This window comes from Uloborus diversus, chromosome 2 (genome assembly GCF_026930045.1).
Source record: "Uloborus diversus isolate 005 chromosome 2, Udiv.v.3.1, whole genome shotgun sequence".
Classification (NCBI taxonomy): Eukaryota; Metazoa; Arthropoda; class Arachnida; order Araneae; family Uloboridae; genus Uloborus; species Uloborus diversus.
In genome coordinates, this window is record NC_072732.1 from 135,317,239 (window position 1) to 135,339,664 (window position 22,426).

Below are 22,426 nucleotides of genomic sequence, written 5' to 3' on the forward strand. Positions count from 1 at the left end.
ATCAAAATTTTTAAGCGTATTACACTCATGCCTCTTTAGTATTGTTTTGATAATGAGTGTATGTGCACTGTGTAAACACAGAATAGGTTTTTTGATAATTGTGCTTTGCATAAGTTTCTTAAGAAGGAAATTGCTATGTCTGTTAGCAAGGAACTGGTACCATGCTAGTTATTGGTTTTGATTCCTCATAGATTTCTCCATGTAAGAAATTGTTACTCAAAAACTTGATTTTTGAAAAAAAGTGAAAAAGGTGAAATGCAAACCTCTGTTGAATAGTAATATGGAATTGCATATTGACAATACTTTATGTTCATATGTATTGTATTAAACCCAGTTGCTTAGTGGTACCCCTCCACGTGAAGAAAGGACACCCATATGCAAAATTGTAAGGGGGGCTCAGATATTTTCCCCTTGGTTTAGCAGGATATTTTCCCCATAGAAACCGATTTCAGAACAGATTGGTGTTGTTATATATATGTTTATGAACTTAGATGGTTTTGAAATAAGGACATAGATGAGATTCAGTAAGATTAAGTTTAATAGTGCTGCGTCATAAGCACGCACCGCATGATGGATGATGAAGTGAACAACAACGTTGGTCAGGGAGCGGTTGCAGTTAGAGGTAGAATAGCGATTCCGATTAAATAGATACATGACTAACTATAATACATGACATCTCCCTTTTTTTTTTTTTTTTTTTGGCAAAAAACACATATATATATATATAAAGAACACACAAAAGTAGTTGAAGAGAAAAAAAAAAAAATTCCGAATATAAAATACAGGTGAAATCAAATGTAATAATAATAAGAAAAATTACAATTATCATCATTATTATCTAAATACCAATGTTTAATTGTCTCTGAACCTTGATGGGGGTTTAATTAATCGGCCCGTACGGGTCGTTAAGGTTGTAGCAGCAGGAGTCTGAGTCACAGTACAAGAGCTAGGTGTTACAGTTACTGTAGTAATAATCTGGTTGGTTGTTGGGACTACAAACAGATCCTCTGCCGTTGATTCATTGTTGATGGGCTGTGCAGATCTAAAAATTTTAATGTGAAAACGATTTCTTCGATAAACTCTACCGTTCTCAGCTCTCACGCAGTAAGACCTAGGCTGAGATCCAACCTTGCAAATTTTTCCTTTGCACCATTCTTTATTATGCTGAAACAATACTACTTGGTTATTATGCAATGGCTCTAACGGGCGTGTATGCAGGTCATATTTATGTTGACGTTGTTGCCTCAGATGTAGACGATTTTGGACATCACTACAGTCGTAATGAGGTTTGAGCAGTGACGGTAGAACTGGAATCAGGGTGCGAATCCGACGACCCATTAAGATCTCAGCTGGAGAAGGCAGACCATCCATGGGAGTGTTTCTGTACTCCATCAAAACTAGATGAGGATCCTTATTGTCTTGAGCAGCTTTGTTGAGGCTTGATTTGATGGTTTGTACACATCTTTCAACCTGTCCATTTGAACGGGGGTATCCTGGGCTAGATGGGTTGTGGAGTATATCCCAACTTGTACAGAATTCACTGAACTCTTTGGAATCAAATGGTGGTCCATTGTCTCCGACAATTTCTTCAGGAACTCCAAAACGAGCAAAGCAAGTTTTCAAAGCATTAATAACTGTGCTAGCTGTTGTGTGGTGCAAATGTTGCAATTCAATATATTTGGAAAAATAATCAACAATTAAAAGATATGTTACTGATGAGAGGTGAAAAAAATCAATTGCAACCTTTTGCCATGGTCGCTCAGCAAGCTTTCTGTCTAACAGTGGTTCTTTGATGTTTGACCTTTGGTTTTGTTGACAGATGGTACAGTGTGAAACCATATTTTCAATGTCGGTGTTCATACCTGGCCAGTAGAGAGATTGACGAGCAAGATTTTTGCATGACACTATGCCTCGGTGCCCAACATGGAGATGTTGCAAAATATCTTCACGACAAGACTTGGGAATCAGCAATCGCTGTCCACGACAGATGAGGCCATTCTCTATATGCAGTTCAGATTGGCAATGCCAATATGGTTGTGCTTGTAGAGTCACACTGTGTTTATTCTGGGGCCATCCATTTGTGATGTAATTTCTTACACTTTTAAGTTCTGCATCATTCTGCGATTCCAGACTGATTTTATCAAGCTTGGATTTTGATGCTTGTACCAGCAAGGAAACCATTAGTTGAGCAGAGTCAATATCTGATGTTGAGACAGGATGTGCTGGCAAGGGTGCTCTGGACAAGGCATCAGCGACAGCTAAATATTTTCCAGGAACGTGTGTTAGTTTGAAAGAATATCTCTGAAGCCTCAATAACAGTCTTTGCAGTCTAGGTGATATTTTTTCAAATGGTTTGTGGATTAAGCCTAGGAGGGGCTTGTGGTCAGTTTCAATTTCTACATGCTGGCCAAAAACAAAATAATGAAAATGTTCACAAGCATGAACAATAGCAAGGAGTTCTTTTTCGATTTGAGAATACCTTGACTGAGCCTCGGAAAGAGTTGCAGAAGTATATGCAACTGCTTGGCAATTCTGGAGAAGAACTCCACCAATTCCAAAAGAACTTGCATCTACAGAGAGCACTATGGGTTTATCTCTGTCAAAAAATTGGAGAATTGTAGATGACTGTAGCAAGTCTTTAACTTTTGAGAATGCTTCATCATGATGAGAGTCCCAAATCCAATTTGTGTCTTTCTTTAGCAGATCTCTTAAAATAGAAGTTTCCTGTGAGAACTTAGGCACAAATTTCATGAGATATGTGGCCATACCTAAGAATCTCATTAATTCTTGTTTGTTGGTAGGAACAGGAAAATCGGATATTGCTGAAACTTTTTTAGGATCAGGAGAAATACCATCTGGTGAAATTATATGGCCTAAATATTGTAGCTTAGAAACAGCAATCTTGGTCTTATCTTTGTTTAGTTTCAAACCACTTTGCCTAGCAATTTGAAATACCTTTCTTAGCTTTTCACAATGGTCTTCTAGGTTTGCACTGTACACCATAATATCATCAAAATATGGAGCGATGTCTGGACAACCTTCAAAAATGTTGTCCATGGCCATTTGGTACACTTCCGGCGCACAGGATAAACCAAAAGGCATTACGAGGAAACGGAATCTACCAAATGGTGTAATGAAAGTACACAGATCAGCACTTTCTTCGTCTAGTTGGATATGGTAGAAGGCATTTTTTGCATCTACAAGGGAAAAGATTTTTGAGCCCTTGAGCTTTGATAAGAGTTGATCCTGCGTTGGGATTTGATAGTGTTGTCTCTTGATGTATTTGTTGAGAGGACGAGGATCAAGACAAACTCGTAGAGAACCGTCTTTTTTAGGAACCACAACTATTGGATTAACCCAATCAGTCGGTTTTGTCACCTTTTCAATTATACCATTGTGTTCCATTCTCAAGAGTTCATCCTTGAGTTTATTTTCTAATGCCAATGGGATTTTGCGTGATGCAGCTATAACGGGAACTGCATTTTCATTTAAAATGATTTTATGTTTCCCGGGTAGGCGACCCACACCCTCAAAAATGTCACTATACTCTTCAATTAATTTTGACAGCTTAGGTGTATAAGATGTGTTAGGAGGAGGAACGCTATTATTAGATGAATTAACATTTGAAACACACTTGGTAGAAACACTGTTGATGCACTTTCCACTTTCTTGTGATGTGGTGTCGATTCGTTTGATGAGATTTAAATGACTGCATGCAGCCGCACTTAGTACTGGCTGCACACTAAGATTCACTATGTGGAAGGTAAGAGCATAACACTGATTATTAACTTCACACTGTAAAACACTTTTACCAACAACTGGTAAGGCATCACCCGTATATGTACACACTTGAAGAGATGTTTGAACAAGTGTTGGCGAATTTTTGAGACTTTTAAATATAGAAAAAGGAAGCACATTTACTTGAGCACCGGTATCCAACTTGAAAACAATGGGGAAACTATTTACAAAAATTTGTTGAAGCCAATCACAATCAGATGATGTTGATATTGTCCCAATGTATGCCACATTAGGGTTAGAGCATTCAATTGTTGACACTTGCGAGTGCTGTTTTGGATGTCTCCTTTGCTGTCTGCAAACGCTAGCAAAATGGTTTTGCATTTGGCAGTTGTGGCAGGTTTTGCCATAAGCTGGACAATTCCGGGGAGCATGTTGTGACCCACATCTGGAGCATGGTCGTTTTCTCTGCACTTGAGATGCATTTTTCTTGGCAGGATTTAGCTTAAATTGGTGTGTACTTGTGCTTGAGTTACCTTGACCCTGGAGCTTCTTGGATTTTTGATGGCTGATTGCATCAACTTGCTTAGATGAAGATTGCTGTGACATTGCAAGAGAGTGCAATTTTGAGAGCTCAGCTGACTTGCAGATTTCTACAGTTTTTTTTAATGAGAGTTCTGGTTCCCTAAGCAGGCGTTCACGCAAAACATCATCGCGTAACCCCTGAATTATGCGATCCTTAATGTTCCGATCGTAAGCAGCATCGAACTCACATTGATCTGCTTGCAGCTTGATTTCTGTAACGAACGAGTCGAAGTTCTGACCTGGTTTCTGATACATATTGTTGAACACAAAAGTTGCGAGTGTTACGTTACGATATGGTTTGTAGTGGTCATCAAATTTATCTAAAACTTGCTTGACAGTTCTTGTCTGACCAGCTGTAAGGGTTGGAAAGTCGAAAGTTAAGTAATCTTTGTATGAGGATTTTCCAATGACGCTTAGCAACAAAGCGATTCGAGTTTCGTCATCTTCCTTGCTGTACTTTACTGCAGTTTCAAACAGTTCATATTTCTGTCTCCAGTCGCTCCAAGCCTCTGCTGGGTTATCTCCAGGAACGAATATTTCCATCTGAAGAAGTTGATGCGCCATGCTGACTCTAGATGCTTAAGTCCACACAACGAAAAATAAGTTTAAAAATATGGCACTTTTCGAAATCTGCAAGTAATATCCCACTTCTGACACCATGTTATATATATGTTTATGAACTTAGATGGTTTTGAAATAAGGACATAGATGAGATTCAGTAAGATTAAGTTTAATAGTGCTGCGTCATAAGCACGCACCGCATGATGGATGATGAAGTGAACAACAACGTTGGTCAGGGAGCGGTTGCAGTTAGAGGTAGAATAGCGATTCCGATTAAATAGATACATGACTAACTATAATACATGACAGGTGTCATTAAAATTTGACATTTTGAATAACTTATTCATTAATTGCTGGAAAAGAAATGTTTTTACATTTTCGAAAAGAAAAAAGTACTAAAAGCAAGGAAGTTCTAATGTCTAAGGGGGGGCTTGAGCCCCCTCTTGCCCCCGTATATAGGCGCCCATGACGTGAAGTACCTGCTAATTTTAGTTTGCGCAGCAGGCCTGGGTTAGATTTCTCTGTTGAAGACAGTCAACTTAGCCTTTCAGCTCTTCAGTGCATCCATGAAATGAAGCGTGCTTGGGAGCTAAACACTCAGGGTTCCACGTTCGACTGACCACCTAACTGTAACATCTGCCTTTGCAACCCAGAACCCTCAATCACGAAAACTTAGATGGGCCTTGGCCCCCATGGGCTGTTGTGCCCCTGAATTTAGTTTATGTATTGTAAAAAGTACATTTTAATTACTGAAATGAGAAACCTTGATAAATCCATGTCTGCTTAACGCTAAATGTACCAATACTTAATGCATGCCTATTTCTACCATAGCTGGTGAAACGACTAGTTGTGGTGAGTAATGGTACATTAGAAATATTATTAAAAATAAACAAAATATAAATTTTTAAAAATAAAATGTGGTAACTGTGTATAATTAATCAAAAAAGCCTTGAAGTCAAATGTGTAAAAGCGAAAAATGATCTGTGCATTTTCAATGCAGAAGTTTAAAACCGGTCTTTTGACCGGTGAGTTACATGTTAAAAGAAATAAATAAATACCTTTGTGTGGGGGAAGTAAATAGCAATCAACAACGTTTTGATGCACAAAATTAACAGATTACTGAAGACGCATGTTTCGGAGCTACAGGAAACCCCTATTTCAATACAAAATAAGGACTATGGATTTTGCATCCCTCATACATATAGTAATATGAATTTATTGATACATTAATGCAGATAGTGAAAAAAATATTTGCATTGAAAAAGGGGTTCTCTGTAACCCTAAAACACGTGTCTGGAGTAATCTTCTAATTTTGTGAGTTAAAATGTTGTTGATTGCCATTTAGTTTTACTTTAATATTTTCTCCTGTTTGTTAAAGTGTGAATAATCATGTTACTGATTATGATTTAAAAAATAATTTTACAACAAAATTATCTCCAAAAACTTCATAGCAAGCTTCAAATCTTCGTTAGTCTATAGAGGAAGCTTGTTAAAGGTCTACATAGTTTCATGTATTTATTTAAATTTTGCTGAGTTCACTATCAGTATGGTAATGTCTTTGAACTTATTTTATCCCTTTCTTTTAGGAAGCCTACCACATTTTCAACAGTTATCTATAAAGGAAAAAAGAAATTGGTTTTTAGTCTGCCTGGCAACCCTGTTTCTGCATTTGTTTGTTTTTATCTCTTTGTTTTTCCTTGTATAAAGAAACTTATGGGGTTTTCTTCTCCAAGACACTCGGTCTCTAAAGTAAAGGTACAAATTTTTTATTGATTTTGTCTCATTAAAATGCATGGAATTTTCTCAGTATTCATTATCATTGTAATTTTGTTCCTAATTGTGAATGCTAAGGTGTTTCTATTTTTTTTTTTTTTTTCTTCTTTCCATTTTTAAATAATAAGTTAAGTTTGCAAGAATGTTTTTCCTAAATGAATCAGATATACAAAAACTGAGAGAGCAAGAATTGATAACATAAACATTGACCATTATGATACATTGTACGCTTTAAAAAAAGAAAAACTTCAAAAACTGCTTGAAATAAACAGTTTTATCATCAAGTGCTTGAAAACCTTGCAAAACGTTAAACTGTACGTTTAGGCCTTGAATTTTGAGATTTACAACAAAATGAGTGCATGAAAATCTCGGCAAAACTTTTTTTTTTCGACACATTCTTTTTTTTTTATCAACCTCTAATTTTGTACATTGAAGGAGTAGGTTTGGTCGAGGCTTCCATTTTACTGAATTTCCACAATTAAAAAATCATTTAATAAAAATCTTATTCTTGGAAACTTGCCAGCATCAAGCTAGTGCTTTGCCAAAACTGCTTTCAGTGTTTGCAGGGCTCCCAAATGGTTCGCTTTTCCCGCCAAAGTCCGTTTTTTAGGGTTAAGTTCGCTTTAGACCGCTTTTTAACATTTTGGTTCGATTAGTCCGCTTTTATATTGTTTTTACTTAATCAGATTTTAAAAGTTTTCCATTGTGTTAAAAGATACTGTACACCCAAACACGCGGCCGCGGCGCCTTAAACTGACTTTCCTGTATTATTTCGCATTAGATTAACGTCATTAATCCTCCTTCAACCGCTGCAGCATGGAAATCCATAAAAAAGAGGTTTGGGGGAAGAGTTATGACGTCGAATCGCGGAGCAGGGTGCTACCGATATTTCTCGGAATTTCAGCCTCAGGTTTGCAATAACGAATGAACTTTCCGATCTCGGATCTCGATAACTCGAATAATCATCTCAAAGTTTTCATTGGATCCCAAGCTCTTGAGATTGTTGAGTCGTGTGTTGATTGTAATAGTAACGCTGCTATGAACCACACCTCTTTTGCAAATAAATTTGGAACTAATCTCGTGGCGCATGCGCCATTTTTTTTACAGGCGCACATGTTCGTAAATTTTACGCCCTTGAAAAACCTTGAAAAGTTCCTGAAAAAAAAAGTTTATTTTCCAAGTGCTTGAAAGCCTTGAAAGAGTATGAAAAGTTTCTTCATTGCTTGAATTCTTTCAAAAATCATTACAAGCAATCTAAAGCATACTTTAGATTGCGTGTGATTCTTTTAAAAATATTTCATCAGTGCAATTTTCTGAACATAGGTTCGATATGCAGTATCGCAAGAAATTGCTTTCGTGTTAGAGTTTTCAATCCTTTTGCATCTTGTAAATATTTTGATGTTTATGACAATAGGAAGTCATTTTGACATATACTACTTTAGATTAGCTTATTTTTCGTTTAATTTCGATAATTAACGAAGGAATTAGTTTAGAAACCATCACAACATTGAATTGACTCGCACTTCGCGGAAAACTGATTCTCTCGTTTGAAATTTCAATCCTTTTGCATCTTGTAAATATTTTGATGTTTATTACAATAGGAAGTTCTTTTGACATGTACAACTTTAGATTAACATATTTTTCGTTTAATTTCAACAATTAACGAAGGAATTATTTTGGAAATCATGGCAACATTGAACTTACTTGGACTTCGTGGAAAATGAGTTTTAGTGTTTGAAATTTCAATATTTCAATTTTTTGCATCATGAAAATATTAAAATATTTTGCCCAATCGAATGTTATTTTCCCAAATGCTACCTTAGATTAGCATGTTTTGTGTTTAATGTAGTAGAAAATAAATAAATTTATTTTATGGAAAGTATACCAAAATTGAACTTGGTTCCTGAAAATTTGCTTATCCAAGCTTTCAATCGTTTTGGCATCTAATAAATATTTTTATATTTTTGACAATTTGAAGTTGTTTTGACATGCTGCATTAGATTAACTCGTTTTAATTTTTATTTAAATAACTAAATAATTATTTTTTTTTTTTAAATTCAAATTTCTAGTTTTGCAACCTTAACTTGCAAACTTAAGTTTAATTATTATTAGCTTTTTTTCGGTTATTACTGTTTCTTATAGGGGGAAGGATATTAAGTGTAAACAATTAAGTGCATAACATTTAAACGTAGTGTTTGTATTTAAAACAAAGTTAAAATATAAAATTTTATAAAGGTAAATTTTTGTACATTTTTTTCATTGTCATGATGCCTGCTAAAGAGGAGAATTAGTCCCCCCCCCCCACCCACCCACCCGCATAAAAGTTCAAAGCACTCATGGTCTTGCAATGGAGTTTTTTTTTATCTAAGTTTTATGATTCTTGAAAATATACTTTGAATATGAAAATTGTAAAACTAAGCCTCATGTGATCTGCTTCTCTTTGTGATTAAGCATTTCAGACATTTTTAGGAAAACTTTCAATACAGTAAATCTTTTATTAAAGTGTCTCTTGTAAAAAAAAAAAAGCAGTTTGTTTTCATATACTTTTTGTATTATTTTCTTTTATTTATATGTTAGCATTAAATGAAATCTGCATGTAATATTTATAGTGCGAATTTAGGGTAGTACCTTGAAAAACCTTTTTTTTACTCTTGAAAAGTGCTTAAATTTTTTTTCCCCTCTAAAGGATATGAACCGTGTAATAAAGAGATTAAATTTAAAATTCAAATATGAAATCATTTTACTATAAACTCAGTTGTAGCTTTGTTGAAAATCAAAACAATACTTATTCGGTTTCAGTGTGAGTCATGAGGAAGTGCAAATTTCTCAGCAAATAGTTAGATGAAACTGATGAAGATGGGAACAAAATTAGAGACTGGAGCAAACAACAAGAGAATAAAGTTTTTTTGTTTGTTTGGTGTATGATAACGCTGTATTAAGAAGCATTAAAAGACAGAAAAACATAAAAATAATTTTTAAGTAAATAAAGATGAAGTGCAACTTCACCTATCCTTCAGTGAGACTACCAGCATCCCTGATTCAAGTCAAAATGTATCATTATACCTATTTAGTTCCTAAAGAGGCTGCCTTAAGTGCTGAACTAAGTGCCCCCCCCCCCCCAATGTTGTGCACTCTTATTAATGGATAAAAAAATCAGTTTCACTGGTGATAAAAGAATTGTATCTCTCATTATTATAGTTAACGAATTATCTTCACGAATTTAGCAGCTGAAAACTAATTTGCCTTTTGGTACTTCACGGGTTTAACTATGAGTGGTCCTCCCAAAGTCCTCTTTTTGATCCTAACTGGTCCTCTTTAGTCTCCTTTTTGATTGAAAATCGTCCTCTTTTACCCTTTTCTGAAGCTAAAATGTGTTGGGAGCCCTGTGTTTGAGTTGCATCTTGTAAATTTTCCATTTTTTCAAAGCTATTTTAACATATGTTATCTTTAATCTGCTTATTTAATTTTTTTTCAACGATTTATTTATTTTATGAAATTTTGGTTTTTAAGTTTTTAAACAATTGACATCAGCATCAGTTCTGTTATTTGCTGGACCTGCAGCTTCAAGTAGTGCCACTCTTGAATGGCATGTGGCTAAAAACGATGTATAAGTTGCCAAACTTTTGTGGACATTAAAGACTCTAAAATCATGGGTTGTACAAGGAAAACAAGCATTGGAGAAATGTTTCATAAGTGTTCTGGATATGCCGTGACAGCAACGTTTTAAAGTGAATTTTGAAATCACCTATGAAATTTTTTTAATTTGTGATTGTAGTACATTTATTTATTTATTTTTCAAATATTTACTTTAGGTCAGTGGTAGTTAATCTGATCCTTACTTCCTACATACAAGTACTATTAAAGATTGATTTTATTGCTTTTATAAAGTGGTGTAACAGGTTTTGTCTAATGCTGTAAACTTGTCTAAAAACTTGTCTATGAACTGGATCCAAACAGCTCTTTGTATTTTATTATTGTTTGTAAAATTGCTCACACCTTCAAATACTCCTAAGCGCTTGAAAAAGCTCTTTTTAACCTTGGAAAGTCCTTCTATACTCCTTGAATGTTTTTGCAATTTTGTGAATGGACCATGTAAAGGATTCCATTTATTCAGAGGGTGTAGAGAAACTTAAACTCTACGCTCCTTCCTGCTTATTGTTCCAATAGAGAGCACTGCAAGCGGTGATTGATATATGTAAGTATAACATGGTAAAGAATTTAGTGGCAACACTTAGAGATAAATAGAGTTCGAACACAAGTGGAGGCTCTGTGTAAAAGCTAGTAATTCGCTATGTCCAGAATAAATGTTTATAGTTTAATCACCAGTGTAAATATGTACATAGATAGTCTTCAATAAAGATGTTAAGTTTTTTAGAGTCGCAATAATTTGAACTACCACTGAGCCAAGAATCGACTAAAAAGAACCACTTTTTCCAACAGTTGCTTACCAAGTAAGATTTTCAAGAAAATCCTCCTAAAAGTTTTATGGAATCTGCAAAATTTTGAGATTTGAATGAAATATTGAAAAAATCTGGTGTGTAAAAATTCATTTTCCGAAAAAAACCATGAGTTAGTTTTATTGAATATTGTTTAGAAGAATACATAACTTTCGATAAAATTTGAAAATAAAACAAAAAAGTAAACAATTTTTTCTAAGATTTTATAATGTCATAATATTTTCAGTGAATAAATATAATATATAACATAGCACTAAATCACACCCAAGTATTTTATTAGTATTCTTTTAACCCATTTCAGGCCGAGCATGGAAATTTTATAAAATGTGGTAATATTTTCTTAAAATTGAGTTTAAAATACATCCAATAAGAAAGAAAAAAAGTTTCTTGCATAAAAAATAATATTTAATTTAAAAAATAAAATGGTGCGTATACGCACCATTGGCCAAATCAATGAACAAATATTTCAGTGGAACAATATTATTCTTAGTCGAATTTTTACATTTTTAAATGAAAATTTTCTAAGCATTTTGGATGTTAATGGACTGTGCATTTGAGGCACAAATAAATCTTGTGGTTTTTTCGCACTTTACATCATCTGCGGGCTTTTTCTTTGTGTTCATTTATGGTATATGTGATTCTATTAGTCCGTATTTCTTTCGGTAGAGCTGTGGATGTTGGACGACCATTTTTTAGATGTGTTATTTGTACCGTATTTTCACCAAATAGATTGTCCTTGATTTCAGCTTTTAATAAGGCAATCGCTATGTATGACCTAAAGTCAGTAAGTGGCATTTTTGTATTATTAGCAATTCTACGTAGCTTCCATGAATTCACTATCACACTATCAATAATATTTGTAAATAATGTCCACCACCATTTTTTGTTTTGAATTCTGATCTGGTAATTTGCTAAGCATTATTATGTAGGTCAATGCCTCCCATATACTTATTGTAGTTCAAAATAAAATTCGGTTGTGAAATAGAAATTTCTTCTCGTTGACTGCGGCTATACGTTTGGCATTCACAATTGGCAAAACGGTCCCATTATTGGTAACAATCGTTGCTACAGCATTGTCGTTCTATTTAATAGCCAATGTCTTTGCATCCTTGTTGAATGCAAAATCATAGGAACCCCGAGGGTTTTTTTTTTTTTTTTCATATTTTTGGAGTCATCCAACACACATTCAGCAATGTGATTTTCGCGAGCTGTTCCAGATGCAAAAAAAAAACATTTTCTTTCAAAATTTTGAATAAACTGTAGGAAGAAAAAAAGTAATCAAAATATATTTTGTGCATTTCAGGTTTTGGAACAACGTTATGTAATTTCATAATAACACCTGTTCCTAATGGCATTTTTTGTTGATTACTGCTAGTCTCAGCATCTCCATACGGAATGAATTGGAAATGGTATCCGTTTGAATGAGCACAAACACCAAAGTTTATCCAAATCTTATTGGCTATCTTTTATGAACATTTTTGATGAATGCCTTCCAAAATAAGGTACCATCTCTTCGTCAATTGACAAATTTTGAGAAAAGATTCAAAATTGTAGATACTTTTTTTCTATATGCAGGAAAAATTGGCGTAATTTAGCAAACTTGTCTGTTTTATCAAGGCAAGAGTAATCGGATAAATGGATATTTTGTTTTATGTTTTTTAATCTGATTCGACTCTTGTTGTTCCAAATTATGGGCTGTCCTTTATCCTCATCTAAAGACCAGTACATATCTACTCAGGGGCGTAGCTAGACCCGACTTTCGGGGGGGGGGTTTCTTCTTTTACATATATTTATATATATATATTTTAGTATTCAAGAAATGAGAGGGAGGTGTATCTTACATACTTTGGAAAGGGGTGACCCTATTCCGATACTTGTGTCAAACAAAACAAAAGTAAGGAATTTTTTATTTTTTTAATGTTGTGGAAAATTCAACTTTTTTTTCTTTTTCCTTTAATTTAAAGTGAAATTTTCTAGCATTCTCTTGTCAAAACCAGTCTTCCCAAATCAAGGGGAAATCAAATATCTGATGAGCATGTTCCGTTCATTTCAGTGTGACTGCTTAATTTAGAGGCTAACACACATCTACAAAAGCTGGCATCCCTGAAAGCTAATAGATACTTCCATTTCTGCCTGTAAATTGGATGTTTGACTTTCAATCTCATCGGTGGTCAGACTATAAAGACTATTTTTACTAACTTGGTTTGCACTAAAAGTATGAAATAAAATAAAAAAAGACTTCTTGAATTATAACCCACAAAAAATAAAATTGCTTTTCATATCGTTATATTTATATGTTGCTTTTCATGTATTTACATTTATGCTAAATCTAAAGCAGTTAATAAAATTTGAGTAAAAAAAGTTAGGGAAGAAATATAGGCGGTAGAAAGTTATTCGCTCAAATGCATACCATCTGTTCTCCTCTCAAGTCTTTATTTTTAATTTTATTAGCCGCTTTAGAATTTACATAAATATCTATTTGAGAGTGCAACAGCAATTTTCGGGTATTATAAACATAAGTCTTTTTTTTTTTTTTTTTTTTCTACTTTTTAATCCGAACCAAGCTAATAGAAATAATCTAGATTCATCTCGTTTTTAAACATTTTATTCATGTAATGCTATGCAGTTTTTCTTTTGAATTAAAATAAAATTACCTTCAGAAGGGCCCGATGGGACTGATGTTGCTTTGCAGACTGTACTTTGTTTTCTTCAGACGACGTTAACTTTCTCTTTTTAGAGCAATCCTTTTATCCTTTTCATCATTTTTTTTTTTTTTTTGGTTGAAAAAAGCTTGTTATCGGTCTTGCTCGCTTCATTATGCAACAACTTTCACTTAGAATGTACTATTTTAAACAGACTGTACGTTTCCAAAAGAATATGCAGTAAATACTGGATGAAAAATCAATGTGATTGCAATGGATACTCTGGTTAGCAAAGGTCGTTTTGACTATGACCTATGACACACACGAGACCAAACCAACAAAAACCTCTATCGTCTCGAATTCCGGTTATGCTATCATTTTCGGATTCAAAGCCCAATGATCTTTAAAGCAGCAAACAAAAACATTTTCTTCAACTCAGAAACAGAGGAATTGTCTTCAAGAGCTGAGGAGGCAGGTGGAAAAAAGGGAGAAATGCGTTCCACGAATAGGCTTTCCAGGAAGATTAACCAAAGGACAGTCGTTTCGCGCACTTTCTTGGAAGAAGAGTAAAGGGGTGAAATTCACAGGTTTGAAATGTTAAGATGAACATTTCAATTTCATGTTTAAAGATCATTCAAGTTAAAAACCATTTCGCTCTGTTATCCGGATTAGTACTGTTCTTTGGTAGCTCTCTTTCTTAAAATTGTGATTCCTTAGAAAACCGAAATGATAGGAGTGAAAAGAAAGTATAAGTTTTTTTCAAGTGATGAAAAAAGGAAAATTGTAGAATACTGACCAAGTTAGATTTGCTGCAATTGCTAACCTCAAGAGCATAAATAATGAATCCAAAAAAAAAAAAAAAAAAATCAGGGACCAAAAAGCAATAAAAGACTTCTTCTTGAAAAAGATATGCTTAAAGTTTCTTTTACTGTCAAAATGATTCCTTAACCTCTCAATAAAGCACTAAATAATGTAATAATAGAATAAATACCTAACAAAACTAATAAAGAGGAATTTTAATCAAGAGCCCACGTTGTCTTTAGTATCGATTTCAAATTTTCACCATCATATTTCAAATTTCTATAAAAAGTCTCTTAAAGCCCCCGTATTTCAAAACGTCTTTATCTCGATTTTTTTCTTTAATGTGAAATTCGAAATATACAGATTCGACTGTATGCAATATTCCCACTGCGCGGCTCATAAAATTAAACATATTTAACAATTTGCAGAATCTATGACAAAGAAAGGCTACATATACGTGGATTTAACAAATCAATCTCATTTCTGAAGCAAAGTGTCAACTTTCACTCAATTATCAAAAAATTGTCGCAGCAGAGGAAGGCCTCTGTATGCTTGAGGGTCACACATGGAGCAGATTTTCAATGGCATTGGGGGGGGGGGGAGCGAAATGAATTTTTGACCTTTGTTACTCAGGAAAAAGTCGTTTTGATTTTTTTTCTTTTTCTTCTTCTTTTTCTCTCTTTTTTTTTTTTTTTGAGACTAACGTTTCGGGGGGGGTTGTCCCCAACCCCCCCCCTTAGCTACACCCCTGTATCTACTTGGGGAAGAGAATGGTATTCAGAAAGAAATAATATGCCTAAAAATCTTTTCAAGTCGGTTGCTGAAAATTGGAAATCGTGACCATTATTGTCATTAGCATATTTTTTTGAAAAAAAAATTAGACAAATCTATTAAGATACATGGTTTAGACGCATCTATTAGACAAATTTAAATGAAATAACAGCAATTTGCAAAAAAGAAAAAGAAAAAAGAACGTACGATTCCTTGCATAAAAACTAGGTATTCAATTTTTGCTTATTGTTCATGCATTCGGCCAATGGTGCGTTTACGCACCATTAAATTTGAATAACCATTTGTAAGATTTTTTATGACATTATTTTTATTTTATCTATAGAATTTACAACTTTAACCCATTATAAGAACATGTGATTAATCTCAAGTGGATTTATTGTACAATTTCAAAAAGTCAAATTTGACAGTCGACGTTTCAAGGTAAAAAACAAGCATATTTTGAAATTTTCTCTAAAGAAAATGCTTGCTCCAAATGAATTACTATTATTTTATAGATGAATTCAAAACCTTTTAAAATGGCATAAAAATTACATTTGTAAAAAATATACGAAACAGCGTTAGTTAAAAATTATTTACTGAAATGGTGCATATACGCACCTTTGGCCGAAAATGGGTTAATGCATAAATTGTAATGTATGTTTTCTCTTCTTAATTTAGCTAAATCATGACCACAAACTTGATGAAAGACCTGAGTTTTGCAGAGCAGCAGTAAATTATGGACCAGATGGAGTATTTTCTGCTAATATGACTGGTGGCCAGCAAAGTAGTCGTCTCTCAAGTATGCAAAATGCAGATGTTTTATTGATGCTACCCCCTAAATCACCTGAACAACAAATTTTAAAATCAGGACTTCTCGTAGATGCTATACCTTTAAAGACCATTTAATAGTTTATGTTCAGTAATGTGTTTGAATATCAACTGTATTGATTTATGAATTTTTGAATCAAAATATTGTTACAGAATTTAATTGTTAATATATTTGAAATTTTGTTGAATTTTCTGAAATATATTTTTGTAAAATAAAATTATTCTTGAGACTTTTAGTGGGTTTTTTCTTTAATTTAAATTTTTAAAATCTTTTTTACTTATTGTAATTATTGAAACAGCTCAAATCATAACCAGGCACCTAATGCCTGGTTATGATTGGCGCTAGGGGGGGGGCTGATGCATGAGGCATGCATCTTGCCAACAAGAATAACAATAACCTTGTGAGGGGGAATTTTTGTTTTGGTTTTTGCAGTTGGTAATTACAACCTTGTACCTTGTACTTCCAGGTACAGGAGGAAGTAGTTTAGATTTCACAAACAAATGCACTTAATTTCATTTCAAAAAATGCTGATTCAATACAATGGAGCAACCCCATGCCATTTTTCTCTGCTTGATGTTCTCTTCAGTTGCAATATTTAGACAATGATATTTGATGAACATCTAGCACTGTGCCTTTTTTGAGCAATCACGATTGCTTATTGTTCTCCTTTGACTGTTTTGAATTCCTATGATTTTATTTTCCCCCCGCCTCCCTCTGCAGCACCACCGTCGACCGGCCTCACGGTGCTGCTCCTGTAGCGAAAACCTTCTCCAGGTTGCGTCCATATCCTACACACACACACATACATACACACATGCACACATATACACACACATACATGCACACATACACAGGCATACACACACACACCTTCACACATACACACACACTCATGCCCGCACACAGACACAAATGCCTACATACACACACACACACTCGTGATTGTGAAAAACATAATTTGAATTCCAGATGTCAAAATTCAAATTAATTTTTTTCATTTTATTATCATTATTTTCATTGTCTAAATTTAAATAAAACTTAAGATGACAACATGTGATAAATAATGCAGTTAATACCTGAACTAGAGGCTAAAGAGTAACCTCCAAAAAAAAAATTCTGGGTGTTCTAAGGCTATCACACCCTTTGTATTGAAGGAAGGGGTTTGTAGACAAAAAATTTAAAAAAAGCTTCATTGCTAAGTGAAAAATAGGCCAGTGTGGAGTTGTGGCCTCAAAATTAGCTGTCAAATGAAGTGCCAAATCCGGAAATTTTCTCGTGTGTGAGGAGGGCGGGAGGAGAACAAAGACAAATTTTGCCTATTTACACATGAGCCAATTCGAAATACCGTACATACTCTATGTGCTCGCGTACAAATCGACCTTCAACTTGTTGGAGGAAAAATCGGAAACCGGCGTGTATAAGTTGAACTCCTACTTTCAAAAAAATATTGGGAACGTTTTCCCACGATTTTTGAACAGAAACACTATAAAAGAACAAAGATGGAAAGCAAAATTTAATGAACATTTTAATGTTAAAAAGCGTCTTATGTTTATTCTTTTGAACAAAAAGGGTTCATTTCTGGATCATTCCATTTCAGTGTGATCCAAAATTTTAGAAATTTTTTCCCTCGCCTTTTTGCATTTCTTTGAAATTTGGCTCATCGATTGTACCCTTTGAGGTAAGCAAAAGCCCAAATTTTAGATTTTATGTTTTTTATTTATGAAACTTTAATCTTTAGAAAAACCCTCTTTTTTTCATTGATGCTTGAATATAAAATGGACGATAACACAGCATAGTCCAGTCAATAGATACATTTTACCTTGCAAAAAATGGGGTCAAAGATTTTATTTTTTTAATTTGCACATATTGGTGCCGACATGGAAAAACCAAGTTATCCAACACGAAAGACCCCGGGAGAACTTTTGGGGGCCGAAAAACCACAAAAATTTATGACTTTTTTTGTTTTTTCCAAAATATCTCCGAAATGGTTCAACTTAGAAAAAAGTTTTAAATGTAAAGTTTAAAGAACATAAAATTTCCTACAACTTTTGTATTTACAACTTTTTTGTAGCACAAATAACAAGCTTGCTATAGCTCTTTGAAAATAGGCAGTTTTCCTCCACTCCGAAAAAAAAAGCTTTCACACTGAAAGCAAGGCGTCATAATTATTAGAACTTGAATAGAAACTTTAGTTTCAGAGAGTTTATCGACAGTTAGAGTAGTTTGAGTTTCTTGCTCACCTCCCCCCCCCCCGCTGGACACAGTAGCAATTCTGGCTGACAGATTAGTTCCCACTAGACTCCAAAAACAAACGATGTATTATGAAACTGAAATACATATATACGCATTCATTTAAAGCACATACGACGATGCAATAATAATTTTAAAAAAAACCTTCCCCACTGCTCACGAACTAACTTTTCTGATCTGACAGAGGTAGTCTTCATCAGACTCCAATAATAGATGATATATTGTTGTTTGTAACTGGATTATACAATATATACATTCATTTGAGGGATATAATTCGTACATTCTAGTCTAATTATTGCAAACAAAGATGCGATTTTTAAATATTAATGTGAAGGAATGAATATTAGGCAGCTAATAAGCAAACAATCAACACAGTCATGCATCCTATGCTCTGATACAATAATAATAATAAACCCTCCCCCACCGCTCACGAACTAATATTTCTAGTCTGACAGAGGTAGTCTTCAGTCAGACTCCAATAACATATGATTTATATTGCAGTTTGTAATTGAATTACATAATCTTCTCATTCATTTAAAGCACATAATTCGTACCATCTATTCTATTACAAGCGAAAATGCAATATTCGAATATAAATGTGAATGAATAAATATTAGGGTGATAATAAGCAAACAATAGACATAAAAATGAATAAATAAAGGTACAATAGTAATACGTAATGAACACTTTGAAAAAATTCTGCAGAAACTGACTTTTTGAGGCATGAAAAACCCAAAAGAATTACCTTACAAAATGAAAATCCAACTGTAGAAGATTAATACATATATCTAAATTACAGAGAGATTCATTCGACCTTAAAGCAAATAGAGAAATGACAACAAAATAGGCTGTTTATCTTCTTCGAAGCCGTTTTGAAGGTCCAGGTTCTCCCGGTTCAGAATCTGTAGGGGGTAGAAAGAAGCTGTGGTCCTTTAATTGTTCATCTCCTTGTTGCGGTAATTCCAAAAGCTCCTGGAACAAATCATCTTCTTCAGCAGTCTCATCCAAAGATGAAATTTCTGCAACATTTTCACAATTTGTGCCACTGCAGTGTTTGCACGTGCTGGAGCATTTTAAACCTGCCTTATAACAAGAACAGGCTCCAGTACAATTTTTCTTGCAGGTACAAGGTACAATCTTCAAAAGATTCTGAGTAACTGAATCTCTTTTCGTGTCAACATGCAATAGACCTTGCGTCCTGCGTTCCCAACCCCATTTCTCTGGATCAATTATGTTGCCCGACCAACTTTGAATTTGGTGGTAGAACCGATATGAGTGATAACGTCCAGCATCCCCCCTCCCCGCACGTTGGAGGTAGCCCTGCAAGATTTATCTTAGCTCTGTATACTAGTTTTATAAAAAGATTAAATTGCAAAGTATCCAAAGATAGGTTCAAATACTTTACGTCACCTGTGTATAATATTTGCAAAATGTTTTCTCCAGCTGCAGCTAAGGAAGGCTTCATGATGACAGATTGGGTCCATAAATACTTCAATAGCCTCCCTTATTTCAGGAGTTTTTTTTTTTTTTTTTTTTGACTATTTTGTACTACTTAATTTTGCCTTGGCCAAAGGCAAGTTAAAGTCGTATCACATCCACTAAACTCATGGATGAAAAGAATATTGCTGGGGTCAAACTTAAAAGATTTAGTAGGGAAAAAAACAAATCACAAGCATTCCCTCTTCCAGGTTTTAAAAAGAACAAGTTGCTGAAAGGCTGTCCTAAAGCTGTCATCAGTCCTCTCGCCCACTATAACAACCTTTTCAATTTCCTTCGCCTTTGAACGAGCAGTAAGTAAGTCGGCATCATCTTGAGTCTGCCTGACTTCAATGCCACACTCTTCGAAATATGTCTCAAGAAGTAGAATAAGACAATTCTTTTTGTTATTATTTGCCAGAAATCTTTCTTGAGGAATTTAGTTAACATGTTAGGTTCAACCATTACTTCAAGGGAAGTGATTGATTGCTCATTGATATAGCATTTGTGACAGGCAGTGTGAATTGTCACTTCTTTTAAGAACTTCAAAAAACGCTGATGTTCTTTATTTTGCCGTTTTGCGCTGCATCTTTGAAGATTTTATGTTCCCTTCTCCTTCACAATCGTTATTTCTCATTCATGCAAACTGATTTCGCAAATAATAATGATAATAATAACACCTTGGTTAGGCGTAATCATTTCTAGGAAAAAAAAATTGTAATTCAGAACACACAAATTGATAAAACATACTCTCGCTCAAACCCTGAAGTGACCAACATGAGTAGCTATTGAGTCGATTCATCTCATTTGAAGAAAAAAAAGGGGTGATGGAATGGGGGTGTTTTGTTTAAGTTAAAGGGAACGGAGGCATTTACCCTCAGCTGTGAAAGACAAATGATTTCCAAGGTCAGACTGCCGGCGTTTCTCCTTTTTTCCTCCGTTATCCGATGCGCTTTCACGCACTTCGCTGAAGGGGTTCAGAAAAAGTGTGACTTTCAAGAAGCTGTAACTCGCTTGCTTTTCATGCTACAAAAATGTTGTAATGACAAAAGTTGAAGGAAATTTAATCCTCTTTAACATTTGCATTGGAAGTTTTTTTGTACTTTTAACCATTTTTGAGATATTTTGAAAATACTACAAAAAGTCACAAATTTTGGGGGGTTTTCGGCCCCCAAAAGTTCTCCCGAGGTCTTTCGTGTTGGATAACTTGGTTTTTTCATATTGGCACTAGTATACAAAAATTTAAAAAATAAAATCTTTGACCCCATTTTTTGTAAGGCAAGCCCGTTTTTTTCTACCTATTGACTGGACTAGCACCAAATATAGATAGAAAGATTTGGTAAAAAGCATTTTAAGGTACATTAGTTGCTGTTTAATATGATATGTAACATGACAAATTTTACAAAATTTTTCATTTTTAAAAAAATTAATTTTAATTTAAAGTTTAAATTTTTCCAGAAAAATATACTTTTTTTTTTTAATCTTAAAACTTTGTGTATTTAATCTTTATTTGTACAAAATTTTAAGTTGGGATCTCAATGGGATCGTATTTTTATGAATTTTTGAATTAAATTTGACTTTAGAGATAATGATATTTTTCAGATTCTAATTAGTTAAATATGTGGTTCTCTTGATTAAAGTGAAAAACAACGTAAATAAAGCAAAAATATTGGAGAAGATACAGCATATAGCTATTTCAAGGCTACAATGGAACCTCTTCATCAGTGCAGAAAGCTCACCAACACAACCAAAAGTTGAGTTCTCTCGCAACTTTTGGTTGTGTTGGTGAGCTTTCTGCACTGATAAAGTGGCTCCATTGTAGCCTTGAAATAGCTATATGCTGTATCTTCTCCAATATTTGTGCTTTATTTACGTTGTTTTTCACTTTAATCATATTGTAGCACAAAGCTTATATGATAATTTTTCGTATGTGGTTCTCTTACTGGTAGTGGTCTTGTGAGTTGTAAGTATGATGAGTTGTAAGACTATGCTTGAAATGAGCTGACATGAACTCGTAGATTGGTAAGCACCTCTCCCCGCACCACCATTTTTAATTTATTTTTTTATTCCAGAACTGTTTTCAAAATGTAAAAAAATAAAATAAAATGAATAGTAAACTTATTAAAATTTGGTAAATGTTCTTCAAAGCAAGACGAAGTACATTCTTCCCCCTCCCACCCACCCACCCAAGCGTAGGATTAACAATATACATACTAGTATCACGCTTCACCTGGGGATTGAATTGAGGATTATTTTTACTCCATATGTTGTATTTTTGTTTTCAGACTAAGTGTTTCGTTTTCGATCCTAACTTCGCAAAATGTACTTGATTAATTCAATATCTGATAAGGAAAGTTATGATTTATTTCATCCCCTACCCAACACCAACCTTCAATTTTGAAGGGAGGAAAGAAACAATTTGCTCCAAGATCATAGCAAAATAGTAGCGTTTCCTCCCATATATATATATTTTTTAATGTTTTTCCATTCTTTCTCCACAAAACTAAAAATAAATCAAAGTATCAGATCATATGTCTGTCTGCATA

At 34.1% G+C, this 22,426-nt stretch overlaps 1 protein-coding gene across 1 annotated transcript in view; it reads left to right on the forward strand.

Annotated features, from left to right (window-relative positions):
• LOC129217351 (gephyrin-like) overlaps positions 1-16,374 on the forward strand; it is a 77,816-nt gene extending 61,442 nt beyond the window's left edge. Inside the window, exons 19-20 of the mRNA XM_054851636.1 lie at positions 6,468-6,636; positions 16,004-16,374. Of these exons, the coding sequence (XP_054707611.1) occupies positions 6,468-6,636; positions 16,004-16,231 (397 nt within the window). The 3' untranslated portion in view covers positions 16,232-16,374. The remainder of the gene's footprint in view (positions 1-6,467; positions 6,637-16,003) is intronic.
• The last annotated feature ends 6,052 nt before the right edge of the window (positions 16,375-22,426 follow it).